The sequence below is a fragment of the Hyperolius riggenbachi genome, chromosome 4 (assembly GCF_040937935.1).
Source record: "Hyperolius riggenbachi isolate aHypRig1 chromosome 4, aHypRig1.pri, whole genome shotgun sequence".
Classification (NCBI taxonomy): Eukaryota; Metazoa; Chordata; class Amphibia; order Anura; family Hyperoliidae; genus Hyperolius; species Hyperolius riggenbachi.
In genome coordinates, this window is record NC_090649.1 from 414,545,702 (window position 1) to 414,566,470 (window position 20,769).

Genomic DNA, 20,769 nt, shown 5'->3' on the forward strand with positions numbered 1-20,769 from the left:
TCCTCCAGCCTCCCTCAGGCTGATCGGTCCCTCGCAGTCCTCTACTACCTCCTGGATCCTCTGCTATGGCTACCGGTAATTCGGCAGGCGCGGAACACTCCCAGCCATGGGAGAGCGCACATGCACATTACGCCCTAAATGGCTGGATTACCGGGAGCTGTAGCAGAGGATACTAGTGGCGGGTGAGGGCACAATTGGTCAGAAGGCGGCTGGAGGAAGCCCCACATGTATGAAATACATTTCTTCTTTACTTTCATCTCAGGGACACTTTAAGGGGTAAAAACCTTGAAATGCAAACCAGTTAAGAAGCTTACATGTACTTAAATACTAGGAATTATTATCAACTGTGTATTAGGAATTAATTCTAAGTGACATCAATTGTGTAATGGAGCTAGCTGCCCACTGATTTCCCAGCTAATAAGATAGGTGAGCATGAATATCTTACAGCTAGCCGATCATTAGTAATGGAGATACAGATTGCAATCTTCTTCTCCTTTTTACCTCTGTTGCTGTATCTCATCTCTCTCGCTTGCATTCACTTCCTTCCTTTACGTTTCTACTCAGTGAGTCACACCGTGTCAGACAACTTTCGAGGGATTCCCCTCAATAGTCCCTACAGCAAGCTCACTCCCACAACCTGATTAAAAAAAAAACACAGTGGCAGCTCTCATTGCATTACTATATTATATCACTTTATATGTTGCTGTCACGATTTATGTGGGACTGCAAATACAGGAGAGAAAAGTCCCTTTCTCTGCTGTCACACCTCAGGTTTGTAAACCTGATCACCTTGTTTACAGTTGTTTTTCCCCTTGAGGGATTTAAATTCTTTTGAAGTGACCTCATTTCATAGACACAATCATAAGAAAAACCTCTTATTCGCATGAAATTGCTGGTATTACTGAATTCTGAGGTGCAATTGACTATATTACCATATACAGTGGGATGCGAAAGGTTGGGCAACCTTAATTTGTCATGATTTTCCTGTATAAATCGTTGGTTGTTACGATAAAAAATGTCAGTTAAATACAGTATATCATATAGGAGACACATACAGTGATATTTGAAAAGTGAAATGAAGTTTAATAGATTTACAGAAAGTGTGCAATAATTGTTTAAACAAAATTAGGCAGGTGCATAAATTTGGGCACCAAAAGAAATTAAATCACTATTTAGTAGATCCTCCTTTTGCAGAAATTACAGCCTCTAAACGCTTCCTATAGGTTCCAATAAGAGTCTGGATTCTGGTTGAAGGTATTTTGGACCATTCCTCTATACAAAACATATCTTCAGGTTTGATGGCTTCCGAGCATGGACAGCTCTCTTTAACTCACACCACAAATTTTCAATTATATTCAGGTTTGGGGACTGAGATGGCCATTCCAGAACGTTGTACTTGTTCCTCTGCATGAATGCCTTAGTGGATTTTGAGCAGTGTTTAGGGTCGTTGTCTTGTTGAAATAGCAATCCCCGGAGCAGCTTCAGCTTTGTCACTGATTCCTGGACATCAGTCTCCAGAATCTGGTGATACTGAGTGGAATCCATGCGTCCGTCAACTTTGACAAGATTCCCAGTTCCTGCACTGGCCACACAGCCCCACAGCATGATGGAACCACCACATTTTACTGTGGGTAGCAGTTGTTTTTCTTGGAATGCTGTGTTATTTTTCCTCCATGCATAACACCCCTTGTTATGCCCAAATAACTCAATTTTAGTTTCATCAGTGCACAGCACCTATTCCAAAATGAAGCTGGCTTGTCCAAATGTGCTTTAGCATTCCTCAAGCAGCTCTGTTTGTGCTGTGTGCGGAGAAAAGGCTTCCTCTACATCACTCTCGCATACAGCATCTCCTAGTGTAAAGTGCGCCGAATGGTTGAATGATGCAGTGACTCCATCTGCAGCAAGATGATGCTGTGGGTCTTCTGTGTTCTGTGGGTTGACTCTGTTCTCAACATTCGTCGCTTCTGTCTATCCAAGATTTTTCTTGGACTGCCACTTTAAGCGTTAACTAAGCCTGTGGTCTTCCATTTCCTCAATATGTTCCTAACTGTGGAAACAGACAGCTGAAATCTCTGAGACAGCTTTCTGTATCCTTCCCCTAAACCATGGTGGTGAACAATCTTTGTCTTCAGGTAATTTGATAGTTGTCTTGAGACCCCTATGTTGCTACTCTTCATAGAAAATTAAAAGAGTAGGGAAACTTACAATTGACCCCCTTAAGTACTCTCTCATAATTGGATTCACCTGTGTATGTAGGTCAGGGGTCACTGAGCTTAATAAACCAATTTGAGTTCCAATAATTATTTCTAAAGGTTTTGGAATCAATAAAATGACAAATTGCCCAAATGTATGCACCTGCCTAATTTTGTTTAAACAATTGTGCACTTTCTGTAAATCCAATAAACTTAATTTCACTTCTCAAATATCACTGTGTGTGTCTCCTATATGATATATTTAACTGACAATTTTTATCGTAACAACCAACGATTTATATAGGAAAATCATGACAATTAACAAGGTTGCCTAAACTTTCGCATCCCACTGTATTTTACAGTAATTATTGTCAAAATGTTGCCCAGCAGTACAGAAGCATTCAGGGATTAGAAAATGCAGAGAATGGCTACTAAATTAATAAGGGGCATGTAGACCCCCAGTTATGTAAGAAGGCAAACTACATTCATTACCTGTAGCAATAAGTAGGGGATATGATTACGTTGTATTAAAGTGAAATGCATCTTTTAAACTAACTACATTGTGCTGCAAAGTACTTACCTCGGATGGTGTTAGTGTTGCTCGTGACCTTCAGGATCCCACCCATTCCCAGTTTGAGGAAATTATAAAGTTAACCTGAAGTGAAAATAAACATATGAGATAATTATAATTCTATGGCGTCAATTCATCAAGCATTACCGCATTCAGTAATGCTGAAAACAGCTGGGTTTACGGAGCATTTAGGAAAATGTCAATTCATCAAGGCTGTTACGGCACAGCAAGATGAAATTACCGAGCAGTGAAGTATGTTACCGACGTGTGCGGTAAACATATCCAACACATGTCAGCAAATGTCAATTCATGAAGATCAGAGCAATGCGGTAAAGCCCAGGAACATGTTCTGTAATTACCGGCTGCTCTTATCTATTGAAAACTAGCATTGAATGCCTTCCATGTGGATATCCCCATGACTGACAGGAGCAGATAGCCAATAGGGACAGCCTCTGTCTCCTGCAAGTCCCTGTGATAGGATCCAAAGCCTTTGCAGGGGTCCAGCTTTTCTCTCTCCCCCCCCCCCCCGCCGCCAGGCTGTGAACAGAGAGATCGGAACAAAAGTCTTAACCTGTGGCCGTTTGGCCTTTTTACCCCCTTAGGTTCCTGTTTGAGGATGCAGAGGAGCTAGTGGGGAAATCGCCTAAGCATGGCATGTGTACTGTCTCTTTGGAAGATGTGGAGAAGCCTCTTACTATTGTAATGCTCTCACTGCACAGAACTACAAGTAACAACACAGAGACAGGTCCACATTTTTCTGCTTTTACTGAACAGGTTTTTGTGAATTGAAGCATAGTATTTTGGTAAATTACCGAACTTCTACAGTGCCTGTGAAAATATTGATGAGTTACCCAAAAAGTTTAAAATACCCAATGCTGTATTTTCCCGACTTTTTTTTTATTTATCATACAGCCTTTGATGAATTGACGCCTATGTCTAGCACAGGCAGTTGAAGGCTCTAAGCCAGAAGCGCCTGTGGCCACGCACACTTACTGGGCAAGTGCAAGCAGGGCCGGGCCGAGGCATAGGCTGGAGAGGCTCCAGCCACAGGGCGCAGTGTAGGAGGGGGCGCACAATTCATTCAGCTGTCATTCCTAATTGTGCTTGAAGCAGAAAGAAATAAGAAAAGGAGATACATGGAAGTGACTACAAGCCAGATAACTAGAGATTAAGGTGTTGGGGGCCCTGGGGTGCCTCTTAGTCTAATAGCAATCAATGTGTGACGGCTGGGGTGGAGTGATGGAGGGGCGCACTTTGGTGTCTCAGCCTTGGGTGCTGGAGGACCTTGTCCCGGCTCTGAGTGCAAGTTCTGTACCGCACATGCCCAATAAAGGAAACTCTCTTATGCAGGAAGGAATGAAGATGGGCATGAGCACTTCCTCCAAATGTGCTTGTTCACACCCTGATGAACTTCTGGGACACAGTGAAAAAAATAATTGCAGAATGGGAGCAGCAGTAAGGACATCTGTAGTAAAAAGCTTTCAGCCTTGATGTATTTATTTTAAAAGTTTAAAGGGGTTCTCTGGTATGGGTAAAAAAGCTAAAACTGACTCTTACCTGGGGCTTCTATCAGCCCCCTGCAGCTGTAATGTGCCGCGCCGTCCTCCTCTGAGGCTCCGTACCCCACTGCCTGTACCCTGCTAATTATTTGTTTAACTAGACGAATAGAACTGCGGCTGCCGTGAACATGCTCGCACGCTTACTGCGCAGGAGCAGTACAAGAAAACTTCGTACTGCGCCTGCGCAGTAAGCTCCACGGCTCCGCAGCCGCAGTTCAATTCATCTAGTTAAATTAATAATTAGCAGGTTACTGGCAGCAGGGAACGGAGCATCGGAGGAGGACGGCGCAGGACATTACAGCTGCAGGGGGCCGATAGAAGCCCCAGGTAAGTGTCAGTTTTAGCTTCTTTTTTTTTTTTTTTTTTTTACCCACACCAGAGAACCCCTTTAATTTCTTTTAAAGGAGAACTTTAGTGAGAGGTATATGGAGGCTGCCATATTTATTTCCTTTTAAGCAATACCAGTTGCCTGGCTGTTTAGCTAATACTCTTCCTCTAATACTTTCAGCCATAGGCCCTGAACAAGCATGCAGGAGATCAGGTGTTTCTGACAAATTAGACAGATATGACAAGATTAGCTGCATGCTTGTTCCTGGTGTGATTCAGACACTTCTTCAGCCAAATAGACCAGCAGGGCTGCCAGGCAACTGCTATTGCTTAAAAGGAAATTAATATGGCAGCCTCCATATCCCTCTCACTACAGTTCTCCTTTAAGGTTTGCCTTACTATGTAAATGTGTAAATGACTCCAGTGTTCTCTCCAGAAATGTATTTTAGCCAGGTGGGATGACGCGGTAGCTGGGTGGTCAGAAAGTAGGTGTGGCCAATAGCAAGCAGTACCACCTTCTTGTAACTCCCAGCATCCCCAAATCTCGCAATCTATGCACTATTTTAACTTCCAACACCCCTTACAGTGGGATTATAGACACCCCCCCAATACTATAGTTGGCTAGATGTTTTCCCCCTCCTTGTAGTGTAGGTGGCCAGATGTCTCCCCTTCACGAGACATGTACTAATGGCGCCTATTAAAGGGTGTCCCATTCACATCAATGCAAACCTTTTTTTCTATTGCACTAACTGTATATAAAAAACAGAGCCACGTCAATATAAAGCAACTTTATCACTAGTTATCTTCTTTACCTTTAATTTTCATACCAACTTTATCGATCACAATATCTCATTATTTAACAAATAATCGTTTCTAAAACAGTTCCCTATGCTTTCCTTTACATTGTAACTTTTTGTATCACACAAGCAGCTTCCGCAATTCTAAAAACTCACTTATATTTATTAAAAAAAAATATTTATCTAAAAATCTGTTAATATTACAATTTTTTTTACTATGTTAATGAAGTAGTAGAATATTGGTAAATTAACCAATATTTTATCACTTTTCCTGGTGCACGTTTTACTTTACGCAAAAATGGAGGTTGTAGTGGCGAATAGTAGAATATCTGTATTATAAACAATATTTTACGCCATTTCCTGGCGTAATTTGAATAATGGCTATATATGGTGCCCTTTTTAAATGGGTCTATTTTTATTTGCGCACATTGCCCCCCTCATTATGGTGTAGATGGACAGATATTCCCCCCCCCCCCCCCCCCCCCCATACAGAGGCATAGGATTTTTAGCACCCGGGGACAAAGACAAACCCCCCGGAGAATCAAAATGTGGTTGTGGTCATGGGTGGAGTCAAATGTTGCGGCTGATGACGGGGGAAGGGAAGCTTCGGCGCTGGAGGTGAGGGCAGAGGTGAGTGACTGGCAGCGCTGCTGTCTGGAGGAGGGAAACCTATGGTGAGTTACTCTGCTAGCAAGACCAGCCAGATCCGTTTGCCTGTGGCTGCCTGCAGCTATTGTGAAGGATCCAAATGATGAAGCAGGATGGGCGGCCACGGACTGGCAAGCTAAACACACTGCACAGCCAGCCACAGCAGGAGAGTTCCACGTTTGGGCAGATCTCTCTCTGCACTGCAAGTTTGCATTTGCAAACTGCACATTTCCAGCCTGCTGCCCTTGCTCCTGTGATGCCTTAGGCCATGGCCTATCTGGCCTTTGCTTAAAACCGAATCTGGCATTCTGACCGTGCAGCACTTGGGTCCCAGGTTCAAATCTGGACTAGAACACTATCCATATGGAGTTGAGATGTTCTCCCCTTGTTTACGTGGGTTTCGTCCAGTCACTCTGGTTTCCGCTCCAATCCCGAGTACTCACCCTTCCTTTATAGCACATGTTACTGTGCCCATACTTGTGATGGGTGGGGGGAGTTGGGTTAGTGCCCTTTAAAGTTAGGTGATCATGAGATTTACTTTGATTATTCTTTGAAGTTGTTAATGAGTAAAACATATGAGTAACCCATGATCTAATGATATTCATCTGGTATTTTCTCTTCTATGTGGGGTGTGGCATGGATGCAGCACTGTGCATGGCTGCAAGCTCAAGAGGAAATGAGGTGAGTAATGTGGTCAGATCTTCAGAGCTTTGAGTCCTAATGATGTCACACTCTTGTGTTTGTGTTCCGTGAAGGTGAAAAGCTATGAAAGTAAAAGTATACAAACTTGTCAGTTTTTTACAGTTAATCTCAACTGAAATAAATAAAAAAAAAAAGAGTAAAAACAGATACTTACCTATAGAGCCTTCCTGTTCCTCTCGTTCCAATGCTGTTACCTCATTCCAATCTGCCACCTCGGGAGGCTTCAGGAGCCCGAGTGTTCCCAAAGACGGCGGCTCCACACTGCGCATGTGGTAGTGCGTGGGAGAGCGTGCTCGCACAGTACAGAGTCACCCTTCTTCGGGAACACTCGGGCTCCTGAAGACTTCTGAAGCCTCCTGCGGCTGCAGAGAGCAGTATTCAACCAGTCATTCAAATACTGCTAATGGGTGGGACAGTGCTGGAACGAGAGGACCGTGAGTAGAACAGGAAGGCTCTTTAGGACCCAGAGCCTTCCCTCTCCTTAGGTAAGTATCTGTTTTTTGTTTTGTTTGTTTTTTTCATTTCAGTTGACATTCACTTTAAGTGGGACTCAAAGTTTTATGTTAACCTCCTCGCAGGGCTGTGGAGTCGGAGTCGAGGAGTCGGATTCAGTGCAATTTTGCGCACCCGAAGTCGGAGCCGTGGTTTCAGAAACTGAGGAGTCGGAGTTGCATGATTTTTGTACAAAATCCACAACCCTGTTAAGTATTAAACTAAGGAGTCAGTCGAGGAGTCGGAGTCTGAGCAATTTTGGGGAGTCTGAGTTGGAGTCGTGGTTTCAGAAACTGAGGAGTTGGAGTCGGAAGATTTTTGTACCGACTCCACATCCCTGCCTCCTCGGCATTCAGTTTCTGCTGAATTTCAGTGCAAAAAGTGATCCAAGCAGGGGTCTAGTGTACATTTTGAGTCCAATAAAAGCTTGAGACACAAAAACGTAACAATTTCAAAATTACTCCCCAAAATCTGCAGCTGCTCAACCTGCACTAATACAATAGAGATGATAGGCAGATTCGACCAAGAGGCAAATCTTTATCTAATCCAATCTGATTCGAGAGAGATCGGTCGGCTGACCATACTCCGCAGGCTGATTCCTGATACATTTCAACATGAAATCTCTCAGGAATCGACTGCGCCCGTTTCCTTGTCGCTGCCTCCCCAATGTAAAAATGTACTCCTGTGTGTGCATTTATACATTACCTGTCCTGTGGTGCCCATTTGTCTTTGGAATCCCCCGCAGATTATTGTAGGTAGGTAGCCAGGTCTAGATGCCCCCAGTGTAGGATAGCTAGGTACAGGTGTCGCTCAGTATACACTAGGTACATACAGGTGTCACTCAGTATAGCCTAGGGAGGTGTTCTTTTTAAAGCTTCAGATGTTTGAAAAGAACATCAGCTATGTACTACACCAGTGTTTCTCAACATTTTATTGGTATGTACGCCTTTTAAAACCCTGTGCTCACCAAGTACCCCAGCACAGTAAACATGATCACCAGTACCCCTTGACAAATATATATTTAACCGTAGTACATGATAATTGGTTCTAAACAATTTGAGCCTTTACTATTGAAAACACTAATTTGGTGTTTAAAGATTTATCATGTTCTAAAACTCTACATTTGTTATTCTTGGTTAAAGGGATACTTAAGTCAAACAAAAAAAATGAGTTTTACTCACCTGGGGCTTCCAATAGCCCGCTGCAGCTGTCCGGTGCCCTCGCCATCTCCCTCCGATCTTCCTGGCCCCGCCGGCAGCCACTTCCTGTTTCGGTGACAGGAGCTGACAGGCTGGGGACGCGAGTGATTCTTCGCGTTCCTGGCCACAATAGCGCCATCTATGCTGCTATAGCATATATCATATACCATATAGCAGCATAGAGGGTGCTAATGTGTCTGGGAATGCGAAGAATCACTCACGTCCCCAGCCTGTCAGCTCCTGTCACCGAAACAGGAAGTGGCTGCCGGCGGGGGCGGGAGGATCGGAGGGAGACGGCGAGGGCACCGGACAGCTGCAGGGGGCTATTGGAAGTATTGAAGAGGGGAGGGGAGGAAAAGAGAGGTCGGCACTACAGTTCACTCTGCATGGGAGAGGGATCTTGGCAGAAACTACAGCTTCCTTTCACGTAAACAGCGTGCTCTGGCTTAAATATTAAATCAGTGAAGAGAGGGTGAAGAGATGCAAAAAGTCGGCACTGCTGGTAATTTTGTGATTTAATCTTCATAAGTGGCGTACATCAATAAAGTTCAAAGTAGAACAATAAGTTGAACATACCATGTTGCTGGAGGCTGTGAGCTGGTGGTGGGTGCAGGGCACAGGATAGCCTTACGGCCGTTTCGCTCTGGCAATGCGCTTCTACGGAGGCTGTGTAATGCGGGTGGGCTGGCCAGGTAGATATACTATTCCGTGCGGCGCATTTCCGCCTTCTGGGGCCGCCCCTCACACTCCCAACGAGCCTGTCGCGCGCTGGGACGCATAGTGCGTTCCAGCTCTGGCTCCGGAGGGAAATGACACCTTCAGAGTACGGGTAGCTAACCGTACTCTGAAGGTGTCATTTCCCTCCGGAGCCAGCGCTGGAACGCACTATGCGTCCCAGCGCGTGACAGGCTCGTTGGGAGTGTGAGGGGCAGCCCCAGAAGGCGGAAATGCGCCGCACGGAATAGTATATCTACCTGGCCAGCCCACCCGCATTACACAGCCTCCGTAGAAGCGCATTGCCAGCGCGAAACGGCCGTAAGGCTATCCTGTGCCCTGCACCCACCACCAGCTCACAGCCTCCAGCAACATGGTATGTTCAACTTATTGTTCTACTTTGAACTTTATTGATGTACGCCACTTATGAAGATTAAATCACAAAATTACCAGCAGTGCCGACTTTTTGCATCTCTTCACCCTCTCTTCACGGGCTATTGGAAGCCCTAGGTGAGTAAAACTCTTTTTTTTTTTTTGTTTGACTTAAGAGTCCCTTTAAGTAGATCAAGCTGAGTACCCCCTGGAACCATCAGAAGTACCCCCTGGGGTACGCATACCACACGTTGAGAACCTAGATACTACACAGCATGGATTAGTACTTGTGTTCCTGATGTACAGTGTGTTGAACTTCTCATGTATCTAAGCTCACCTCTATTTGTTTTATACTATATGCAGCGCTATGGAAGATGTAAGGGCTGGTGCACACCGAGCGGCTTTTTCAGCGTTTCTGCAGCCGCTTGCGGCTGCGGATATGCTTGGTCAATGTATCTCAATGGGGTGGTTCACACCAAAGCGGGAGGCGTTTTGCAGAAACGCATACTCCCGGGGTGAGGCATTTTTTGGATTGCGGATGCGTTTCTGCCTCAATGTTAAGTATAGGAAAAACGCAAATTGCTCTGAAAAACGCCTGTTCAGAGCGGTTTTGCCGGCGTTTTTGTTACAGTAGCTGTTCAGTAACAGCTTTACTGTAACAATATATGAAATCTACTACACCAAAACCGCTACACAAAACCGCAAAACGCTAGCTGAAACGCTACAGAAAAATAAGAAAAAGCGTTTCAAAATCTGCTAGCATTTTGCGGATCTGCTAGCGGGTTTTGGTGTGCACCAGGCCTTAATGCTGTATGAATAAAAAATAATTATAAAAGCATTTAAACACAATCGTGGAGCATATCCAACCAATATATATGTTTCAAGCGGTACTTGAGATGATGTTACTCACATGAAACCTACTTCCTTAGTTTTTAAACACAAAATAATACTGGGTTTCTAAAAAAGGAAAAAAAAGTTATATTTAGGCGTAGTAGAATAGATGCAATTGTTTCTACCAGTTCAGGTTTGCTTGACAAATTTGATCACATGACCGTAACTAGCCTTTCAAAGACTAAAAAAAAACGGAGTCTTGTAAAAGTAAGGCTCCCTGTACACTTCATGTGATTCCGATTTTTAATTGTTTTTTTTACATGCGATTCCGATTTTTAATCGTTACTGCATGCTGTGTTTTTTTTTTCTGCATTTTTCTGTTGATAGCATTCAGGGAAAGTCGGAATTGCAAATCGGAAACGGAATCAAAATCGGAATCGCTAATCGGATTTGCACTGTGCAGGGAGACTAATACCTTTTAATGGCTAACTGATAAAGTTGAATTATGCAAGCTTTCTGGGATCTAGTCCCCTTCTTCAGACATATATCCAGATATTAGCTGATATTATCTGGAAATATGCCTGAAGAAGGGACTAGATCCCAGAAAGCTTGCACAATTGTATAAAAAAAACTCCCCTGGGGGGTACTTACCTTGGTAGGGGGAAGCCTCAGGGTCCCAATGAGGCTTCCCCCATCCCTGTAGCTACAGGCAATCCAGCGCTGGCTCCCCCGAAGCCTCCCGCAATCCTCCCCCGACAAGCACGACAAGGGGTGATTAATTTACCTCGCCGGGATCCAGCGCAGGCGCAGTAGCGGCTCTTCCTTCGGGCTAGGCGGAAATAGCCAAACCCGATCGTATCTGCTCTACTGCGCAGGTGCAAAAGGACTCGCCCCTGCGCAGTAGAGCAGATCGATCGGGTTCGGCTATTTCCGCCTTACCCGAACGAAAAGCCTGCAGTGGATCGCAGAGAGGGTAAATATTTACATCTCCGCACTTCGGGGGACCCAGGCAGGCTAACATAGGGACACCGGAAGACAGGGGAAGGATCCCGAGATTCACCCCTCGTGGGGTAAGTATCCCCTAGAGGGGTATTTTTTTATTACAGGAGTTCTTTAACTTTATCTGTACTGCTAGTGGGGGATCCAGCGCTACAACGTTGGGACCGTAGGGGGAACAGGAAGGCTCTATAGGATCCAGAGCCTTCCCTCTCCTTAGGTGAGTATCTGTTTTGTTTTTGTTTTTTCAGTTCCACTTCAGATTCGCTTTAACTTACTGCACTGTGTGGAGATCTTTTGCAATAAAAGCAAGAAGATTTGATTGCAACTTAAGTCAGGTGTGTTGATCTTTGTGGTACTACATGTGGTTTTCCTGGTTCTCTGGTGGACTGACCATTATGCACCTCATATGACAAAAGTGGAGTGCGGCCGGGAATCTTTGAATTATTCTCTTCATCCAGGCTGCCACTTCAGTGAAACATAAATTGAAAAAAGCCCTCATACAGGAATACGATCTAAGCCACATATGCACTGGGCTTGGTGAAATCCCCTAGCCTCTAGAGCAGGGGTGTCAAACTCCAATACAAAGTGGGCCGAAATTGTACACTGGGACCTAGTCGCAGGCCAACCTCAATGTCTGCTGGCCAGGTGTCTTATGGCCACCCTCCAACTACTATACAGTTCCTTGGTGTCTAGTGGTCATCCTTTCCCTATACAGTTCCCAGGTGTCTAGAGGCCCCCATCCTCCCCTATACAGTTTCCTGGTGTTTACGGCTTTTCCCCTACCTCCCCCATATGGCTTCCCTAGTGTTCTAGGGTTTCACCTCCAGTATAGCTTCCCTAGTGGTCTAGAGTAGGCCAAACATAATGCAAAGTGGGGAAACCACTTGAGGGCCAAATTGAATAACTCAGAGTGCTAGATTTGGCCCACGGGCCGAAGTTTGACATGTATGCTCGAGAGCAGTGATGGCTAACCTTGGCACTCCAGCTGTGGTGGAACTATGAGGGATTGCAATACTCTGACAGCTCTAAGCATAACTTGGGTAGTTAGAGGCATGATGGGATTTGTAGTTTTGTCACAGCTTGAGTGCCAAGGTTAGCCATCACTGCTCTAGAGCATCGGTGATGATTGATTGTGGGTCTGCAACTCAAATTGTATAACTTAAAATTCCAGGAAGCACAAAGTTAATCCAGACCTCACTTTCCCAAAAATATTAACTTTATTGTGGACAATGTCCTAAGGCAAGTATCATGAGGTACAGATATATAAAATCATTTAAAACTTCCCCCCTAGGAGTCCTCAGGAATCGCCCGGATCATCCCCTCTAATGCACACTGTATTCACTTACAGACCACTCATAACATATGACATCGTATGGCTCAGTGATAATTGTGCACAGATTTACATGTAATAGCCTCTATGGTGCTGCATGCAATAATGGCAATAGCGTATGCCCCCAATAAAAGATCATATTATGCATCAATTTTCCATAGGTGTATGAGCACAAGAGGACAGGTCGCTGCAACCACTCCACCTCCTATAGTCAGGATCAGAACACCAACAAGACAAAGACAAGACAAATAACAATTATATTGCCCTTTTCTCCTGGCGGACTCAAAGCGCCAGAGCTGCAGCCACTAGGATGTGCTCTATAGGCAGTAGCAGTCTTGCCTAAGGTCTTCTACTGAATAGGTGCTGGCTTACTGAACAGGCAGAGCCAAGATTCGAATCCTGGTCTGCTGTGTCAAAGGCAGAGCTAATTTAGCTGACTAAGGAGCCGTATTGCTGTTTGTCCACATATGCTTCAATAAAAATCGGACTTTTATTCCATGGTCGGTGCAGTATGATTCTTCTTTCTACTGTATAGGTGTATAATACTTAGCCCAGATATCTCATTAGTAGCCAGCTCCTGTATGCAGGTAAATTCCCAAACTGGGCAATCCAGATAATAGAAAGTCCATCCAGGCAGACAGTACAGCAAGCTCAGCTTTGAGACAGTGACAGCATGACAGAAATAGGCAGACAGTTCAAGCAGCGCATAAGCTATGCATAGCACACATGAAATCCAGTAATAGCGATAGGCTTCACCTTAATCCTCACATGGGAACAGCAGGATCACATAGCACTGCGTTTCCTCCATTGGCGTCAGAAGTCCATAGCACAGATATTTACAGAGTCCTGACGTTCAGAGCTCCGTCTGGCACGAGCAGTACACAGTTTTGCGATCTACCTGCGCCTGTATTGCAGCATGGCAGCGGTGATCAGCTCGAACTGGCGTGCAAAAGTGTCAGTGGGTAAGGCCGGCCTGCCACTTCAATGAAAACGGGGACATTGCATTAATTGCACAATCCATGTTCTTCTGCACACGTGTGGACAATATCTACAAAACTGAGCCATAAAAGGCAAAGACTTCAACATTGTGGCTACTGCTGAGTTGTAATATGTTCGACTGCTTTTGTTTTCTCACTTACACTAAATATACTTAATATTTCAACAGAAAGCTGGATCGTGTCTTGGAAAAAGGGAACATTATCCAACTAAAGGATGCTTATAAGTGGATACTTCAGCCCATGATTGCGAAAGAATTTGGAGTTCAAGCTGTCAGTAAGGTACATGTTGGAATATAATAAACCAATTCCTTCTACAGTCACTATCTGACTCGCATTGTGACAAATGGCTGCCACATTCGTGAATAACTGTCCTCTTGATATCGTTTCCAGCAAATCTATAGTTAAAAACAAAGTCAGATTAAGCCTTTCCTGCCCCCTCATTCCAGCGCTGTCCCCCGTTGAAGTTACACCACCTCCGAGAGCTCTCGAGTCTACGATTGCTCCAGATGATGAGCGGCTCTGTATTGCGCACCCCTGACTGAATATATGCAATATGGAGTCACCCGTCTTTCGGTGCACTCAGGGACACAAGTACTTCCAAGGGCTCACAGGTGTACTCAACTAGTTAGTCAAATAGTAGCGACAGTGCTGGAACGAGGGGACTGAGAGGGGACAGGGAAGGATCAATAGCATCCAGAACCTATCCTCTCCATAAGTAAGTATCTGACTTTTTTTTTCTTTAAGTGTTTTTAAAGACACCCTGAGAAATTGTTACTCGTGCTTCTCATCTCTCTCTCTTAGAATGTGTAAACACACATGAGTGCTGTCATTTGCAGGGGTTGGGACTTTATCCCTCAGGCTACAGCTTGGGGCTGGGTTCTGCTCAGGTGCATCGCTAGCCCATAGGCTAGCGGTGCATTATTTTGTTATGGATGGGGGGTGGAGGTATCATGCACAGCTGGATGGAAGAGTGGTAAAGGTGCAATATTTTCAGCAGATGTGGTCATTCAATTAGATGTGAGGGATCAGATTATGCCACTTTCTCTCTTTAGATATGATTGCACAATCCAACATTCCAATCAAAATGTTCTGTTCTAATCGACGATAGAATCGTTTTACATACATTTTTCTCCATATACTGCTTGGTTTTCTGTACAATTCGATCTTAAAAATTTGATCGAAAGATTGCAAAATATTGTACCATTAAGGGGCACCTTAACCACTTAGGTCTATCTAGTCTGCCCTGCTGCTACACTGCGCGCGCTCCCACGCGCGCTTCCGCTGCCCCTGAGATCAATGAATGGGAATACAGTTCCCATTCATTGATCTATGTCCCCGTAAGAAAAACCGATGGCTTCTCCGAAAAGCCGCAATTTTTCTATGTCTCAAATCACCCCTTCAGTTCCTGTAAGCAAGAGCTCTCGCTTACAGGATGAAAGATCAAAAAATCACTGTGGCCATCTTGTGGCCAAATAGTAAAACTACATCTACGTACTTTTTTTACATACATTATCTAATCGAAAAAAAATGAAAAATTGTATCATGTATGGCCACTTTTAGAGGCGGCAGCATGGGGGAGAACGAGGGAGAGGCTGTAAATATTTACATTCCAGCAGCCGCAGCATTGGGGAAAGGGGTTTAAAAAATTCCTCTCAGCTCTGGGGACTCGGAGGACTTTGTAGCGCTGCCGCAGCATGGAGCAGGCAGCAGGGGGCCGCAGTTGGACTGCACTGTACTAGATCAAATGACTGATCAAATGACTTGTTGTTTAAAAGTCTATTAGTGTCAAACATAAGGTCCGTACACACGCCGGACTGCAATCAACGACGGGTCCGTCGTCACCTCCCACTGGGTGGGCATTCCAGCGACAGTCTGGCGTGTGTGCAGTCTGTCTGCAGACTGATACGGCTGTTTCTGAGCGATCCGCCCGGCGGATCGCTCAGAGACAGCCGTATCAGTCCGCCGACAGACTGTACACACGCCGGACTGTCTGCTGAAAACCCGCCCAGCGGGAGGTGACGACAGACCCGTCGTTGCCTGCAGTCCGGCATGTGTACGGACCTTAATAGACTTTCAAACAATGGCCTCAATTCACCAGAGGAGAGTTAGTAAGAGATAAAAGGTTGGTATTTTATCTCATGCGGTATTTTAACACTTTGTTTGCAATTCACCACTGTGAGAGGATAGAGAGAGGAGTGTTCGGTAGCAGACGATAATGGTGCAATAATGAAGCGATATGGATGCAAAAACCAAGCGATAAACGGTCGGTAGTTATGCGATGTTAATGATTTGCATGCAATACTTTGCCTCTCTGGATGCTGGAAGTAAAGGATTGTGGGTAGGAGAAGGTTATTACCAGCATGTGACCACAGAGGGTTTCCCTCCCTGTTTTTTGACCCTCTCCTTCCATTACAAATCCCTCCGTTCTGCATATTAAGCATTTACAATATTAAGTGGATGGGTGAAACGGAGGAGGTATTTGGATACATTTTCACACTCGCTCCCGATGAAAAATGTATCCAGATTCCTCCTTCGTTTCGTCCATCCACTTATTATTGCTTAATATGCTTAATATTGTAAATGGGCTGCTCTCTGGTGCCTGAAAACATGTACGGACCTAACTGATCTGCTAAGCGGATCATTCAAAACTGCTGCTATCAGTCTAACGATCATTCGCATACACGCCAAACTGTCGTTTGAAAGACCGGTTTGAGTGACAAGTCGTTCAGAAATATCAGACGTGTGTACGTACCTTTGGAAACTACTTTGCTGTATTAGTAAACTAAATTTCAATCCTGCCAAAAAAAAAAACAACAACCATGTAGCGATCCAAAAAAATGAAACTTTTGATTGTAATATTTCCTGCTGCTTTCACTACCTGGTCAAAATGTTTCAAATACTATGCTTTCCAACCTTTCAAGGGAGAATAGGGAAAAAGGGAACATTATCCAACTAAAGGATGCTTATAAGTGGATACTTCAGCCCATGATTGCGAAAGAATTTGGAGTTCAAGCTGTCAGTAAGGTACATGTTGGAATTCGGAATATAATAAACCAATTCCTTCTACAGTCACTATCTGACTCGCATTGTGACAAATGGCTGCCACATTCGTGAATAACTGTCCTCTTGATATCGTTTCCAGCAAATCTATAGTTAAAAACTTGTTTGTAAAATAAACCCTTTACTCTTTAGCTAAACAATGGCTGTCACGTGACAACTTAGGTGCCGTGTATTAATCCAGTGATGAGCAGGCTTTCTTAGGGTGCCCATACATGGTAAAACATTTTTTACATCCAATCTTACCATTTCTATGTAATATAAGGGAACTGCCTATATTATCCTTTCAGTATATTCACTTAATTTACCCTTATACTACATAGAAATCTTAAGATTGGATGAAACAAAATTGTACCATGTATGGGCACCATTAGGCATACTTTGAGGGCCTGCTCATGCAAAACCATCCGCCTGGCTGTTGGCATCACCCTTTTCCGGTGATTCCAGCAGGATGGGGGGAGTGACAGCTTGACCACGCCCCCTCTCACACTGTGATTGGAAGTAGTAGTGGTCACGCCTCCTCTACCAGAGCGTATAATATGGGGAACTCGTGCAGCAACTGCCCCAAAGCAGTGGTGGTCGCATTACTTCCACTCTTTAATTGAAAACTTTGATATGTCGTATTTGCTTAACACCATTCATCTTATATTCCTACTCTTAAGGCAGAAAGAGAGAGGCATAAGTGAAAAACATTTTTGAACAGAAAGGGGCTTTAAAAAAAATTGCTAAAAGAAAAACTAAAGACGAAAATGATTAAAGGGACACTTAAGCCAGGAATAAAAAAAAAAATCAGTTTTACTTGCCTGGGGCTTCTATCAGCCCCCCTGCAGCCTTCCCGTGCCCTTACAGTTACTCACGGAGCTTCTGGTCCCCCGCCGCCAGCTACTTTTGTTTTTGCTGACTTTGGTATAATGGCTTCAGTCTCCCAGGTCCAGCGCTGGCTCCCCCATTAGCACAGTCGCCAACTGATGGTTTAGAGACTGCTCTCTGCTGCTGCTGGAGGCAACTCCCGAAGATGGGCCGCTCCATACTGCGCATGCACAAGCACGCATTCTCGCGCACTCATGCTTGCATAGTAGAAACCGCCCATCTTCATAAGCACTCGGGCTCCCGAAGACTTCTGAAACCTTAATAGGTTTAACAGGGGAGCCAGCAGTGGAACCCAGGGACCATGAAGAATGGGAAGGCTCTAGCAGAGTTCCCCAACCCTAACGTCAAGGCCCACCAACAGTGCATGTTTTGCAGAAAACCACAAACATGCACAGGTGAGGTAATTAGTGTCTCAGCAGAACTGATTAAGTACCTCTGTGGACTTCCACAAAACATGCACGGTTGGTGGGCCTTTAGGACAGGATTGGGGAACACTGCTCTATAGGACCCAGAGCCTTTAATCTCCTTAGGTGAGTATCTGTTCTGTTTTCTTTTGTTTTATTCGCTTCAGACTCACTGTAAATTGCCCAAAATGGCTTGGTAACCAGAGGTCTTCAGTGTTTTTTTTTCACTGGAACTCGAGGTGCATACACACGTACTACGGCCGCCAACGACTGGTTCGTCAGACCCTCCCGCTGGGCGGACTTTCAGGCGACAGTAGCGCGTGTGTATACACACTGTCGGCGGACTGATGAGGCTGTTTCTGAGCGATCCGCTTAGCGGATTGTTCAGAAACACCCTTATCAGTCCGCCGACAGTGCGTACACACACGCTACTGTCGCCTGAAAGTCCGCCCAGCGGGAGGGTCTGACGGACCCGTCGTTGACGGCCGTAGTGCGTGTGCGAGCTATGAAGATTCTACTTCTCTTCACAGGTAAGATGTCCTATTGACATTTCCTTCAGTGAAGTACATGTAAGCATTCTACTAGCAATGAATGATGCTACATGAGGGTAATGTGTAAAATGTTCATGTTCCTCTTCCACACAGAACCATGTGCTGTAAGTCTTGACATGGGACATGCTTCCTCTTTTTGTGCACAGGCCTGACCTCGCTGCTGAATGCCCCTGCGTCTAGTTGACTACCTCCTAACACTGATATGGTTTGTTTTTTAGAGCACATTTGAAGTTGGGGTTGTATTCTGTCATGATGAAACTGAAGAGGACTCCCACTTCCTGTAAGTGACACTGCCCTGCAGCTTCGAAGCTATTACTTTTACTGCAGCACCTCATTCAGATTCCTCACCCTAGTGGTCTAGGGAAAGCACTGTACAGGACATTTACAACATTACTCATCGCTTGTTTACCACATTACTCATTGCTTATTACTCATCGCCAACATAAAAATACAGGAGAGATCTCTGGTTCTAAGCATGGCTTCCTAGAGCCCAAGTTCCCCTTTTTTTTTTTTTTTTTTTTTTTTTTTAATAAAGTAGTGGGTTCCAACTCAGCATATCACTTTAATTTACAACATAAAACCTATTTCCACAAAAAACGATTGGCAGCAGAACAGCATTCTGGCGATGATGGGCAAATTCGACCAAGAGACAAATCTCTGTCTTAATCTAATCTGATTAGAGAGAGATCTGTCAGTTGCCCATTCGCCGCAGGCTGATTCCCGATCAATTTCAGCATGAAATCTCTTGGGAATCGTCCGAGCCTAACGTGTTCGTCGCCTCGATGTGTGTGTATGTATTGTATAGGTGATGTAATGTGCATGTAAACATTACCTGTCCTATGTCGCGGTGGCGTGTTTGACGTCATGCGACGGAGTGCTTTGTGTCAGTAGAGTGTATGCGGCTAATAGGAGGCAGAAGATGGACGTACATTACAGCACATATACATTACAAACATACATACACACAGCGCCTGAGGTTTCATCGCTCATCCCGATATCGCTTGCCATTACCTCCGCGCACCCGATCAAGCAAGTCGGCCCGACATCTTTTAGCATGTCCGACCGATTTAATGTGACCAACTTTGGCCCAAAATTGGTTGCTTTGTCAATTGGGCATGCACATGGCAGCACCGATTTTCATACAATTCCGATTATAATATTAGAATCGGATGGTTGATCGGCCGTCAAGTTGACTGATGTATGGCCACCTTAACAGTTAACACAGCACCTTATTTTTCGGTTGGCAGCTTCTGGACGCATCTGAAGATGTGATATCTTTTCTTTACTAATTGAAGCTCACAATGTAATTAGCAGTGTGCTGGAACTGATCTGCCACACGTAGTAAAAGCAGAGACAGCTGAGAAATGATCACTAGATAGATTTTAATATATAAATACAGCAGCTATGCAATGAAATGCAATGGCAGCGTTCAGAGCAGATAAACTGTACTTTGGGAACTTATGGTAACTTTATGGGTAATATGAAGTAGGAAAACACATTTTTATTGAATGTTATGACAGAGCTTTATCCCACTTTAAACCAATGCCTTCCTCCTCCAATGCCTTCCTTCCTCCTCCTTGCTCTAGTAAGTTAGTCCTTAGCATTCATTTCTTTTTTCAATAAATATTTAGTTTTTCTTTAACGTTCAAATCAAAGTTTAAAATACAACACTGTCACCACCTTTTCATGACTTTTCTTTAATGTTCCTAAAGAACACCTGAACTGAGAGGGATACGGAGGCTGACATATTTATTTCTTTTTAAATAATGCAGATTTCCTGGCTGTCCAGCTGATCCTCTCTGGCTCTAATACTTTTAGCCATAGACCCTGAGCAAGCATGCAGATCAGATTTTTTTGACTTGACTTCAGCCTGAATGATCTGCAGGAGGCAACTGGTATTCTTTAAAAGGAAATAAACTTGACAGCCTCCATATCCCTCTCAAGTCAGGTGTTAAATCCCATTATTTTCTTGAAAACAGCTGCAATATTTGCCTGGTACACACTATGCAATTTCCCATCAGATCGACAGGTCAAATTGATCATTTCCATTATGTCCAATCTGCTCCCAATCGGATCGATTTTGTGCAGTAATGATCTGAAAATGGATCCCATTCTTGATTGGGAGCAGATCGGACATGAGGGAAATTATGGAGTTG

The 20,769-nt window shown here is 44.4% G+C and overlaps 1 protein-coding gene across 2 annotated transcripts in view; it reads left to right on the forward strand.

Moving 5' to 3' along the window:
- The window catches only part of PUS10 (pseudouridine synthase 10), a 58,745-nt gene that overhangs the window by 18,516 nt on the left and 19,460 nt on the right, over positions 1 to 20,769 (forward strand). Inside the window, exons 5-7 of one of the 2 annotated variants that reach the window (XM_068279607.1) lie at positions 6,741 to 6,775; positions 13,899 to 14,010; positions 18,832 to 18,893. In XM_068279607.1, the coding sequence (XP_068135708.1) occupies positions 6,741 to 6,775; positions 13,899 to 14,010; positions 18,832 to 18,893 (209 nt within the window). Of the gene's footprint in view, positions 1 to 6,740; positions 6,776 to 13,898; positions 14,011 to 16,666; positions 16,756 to 18,831; positions 18,894 to 20,769 lie in introns of those variants that run through there. The other variant, XM_068279606.1, reaches the window with a different exon arrangement.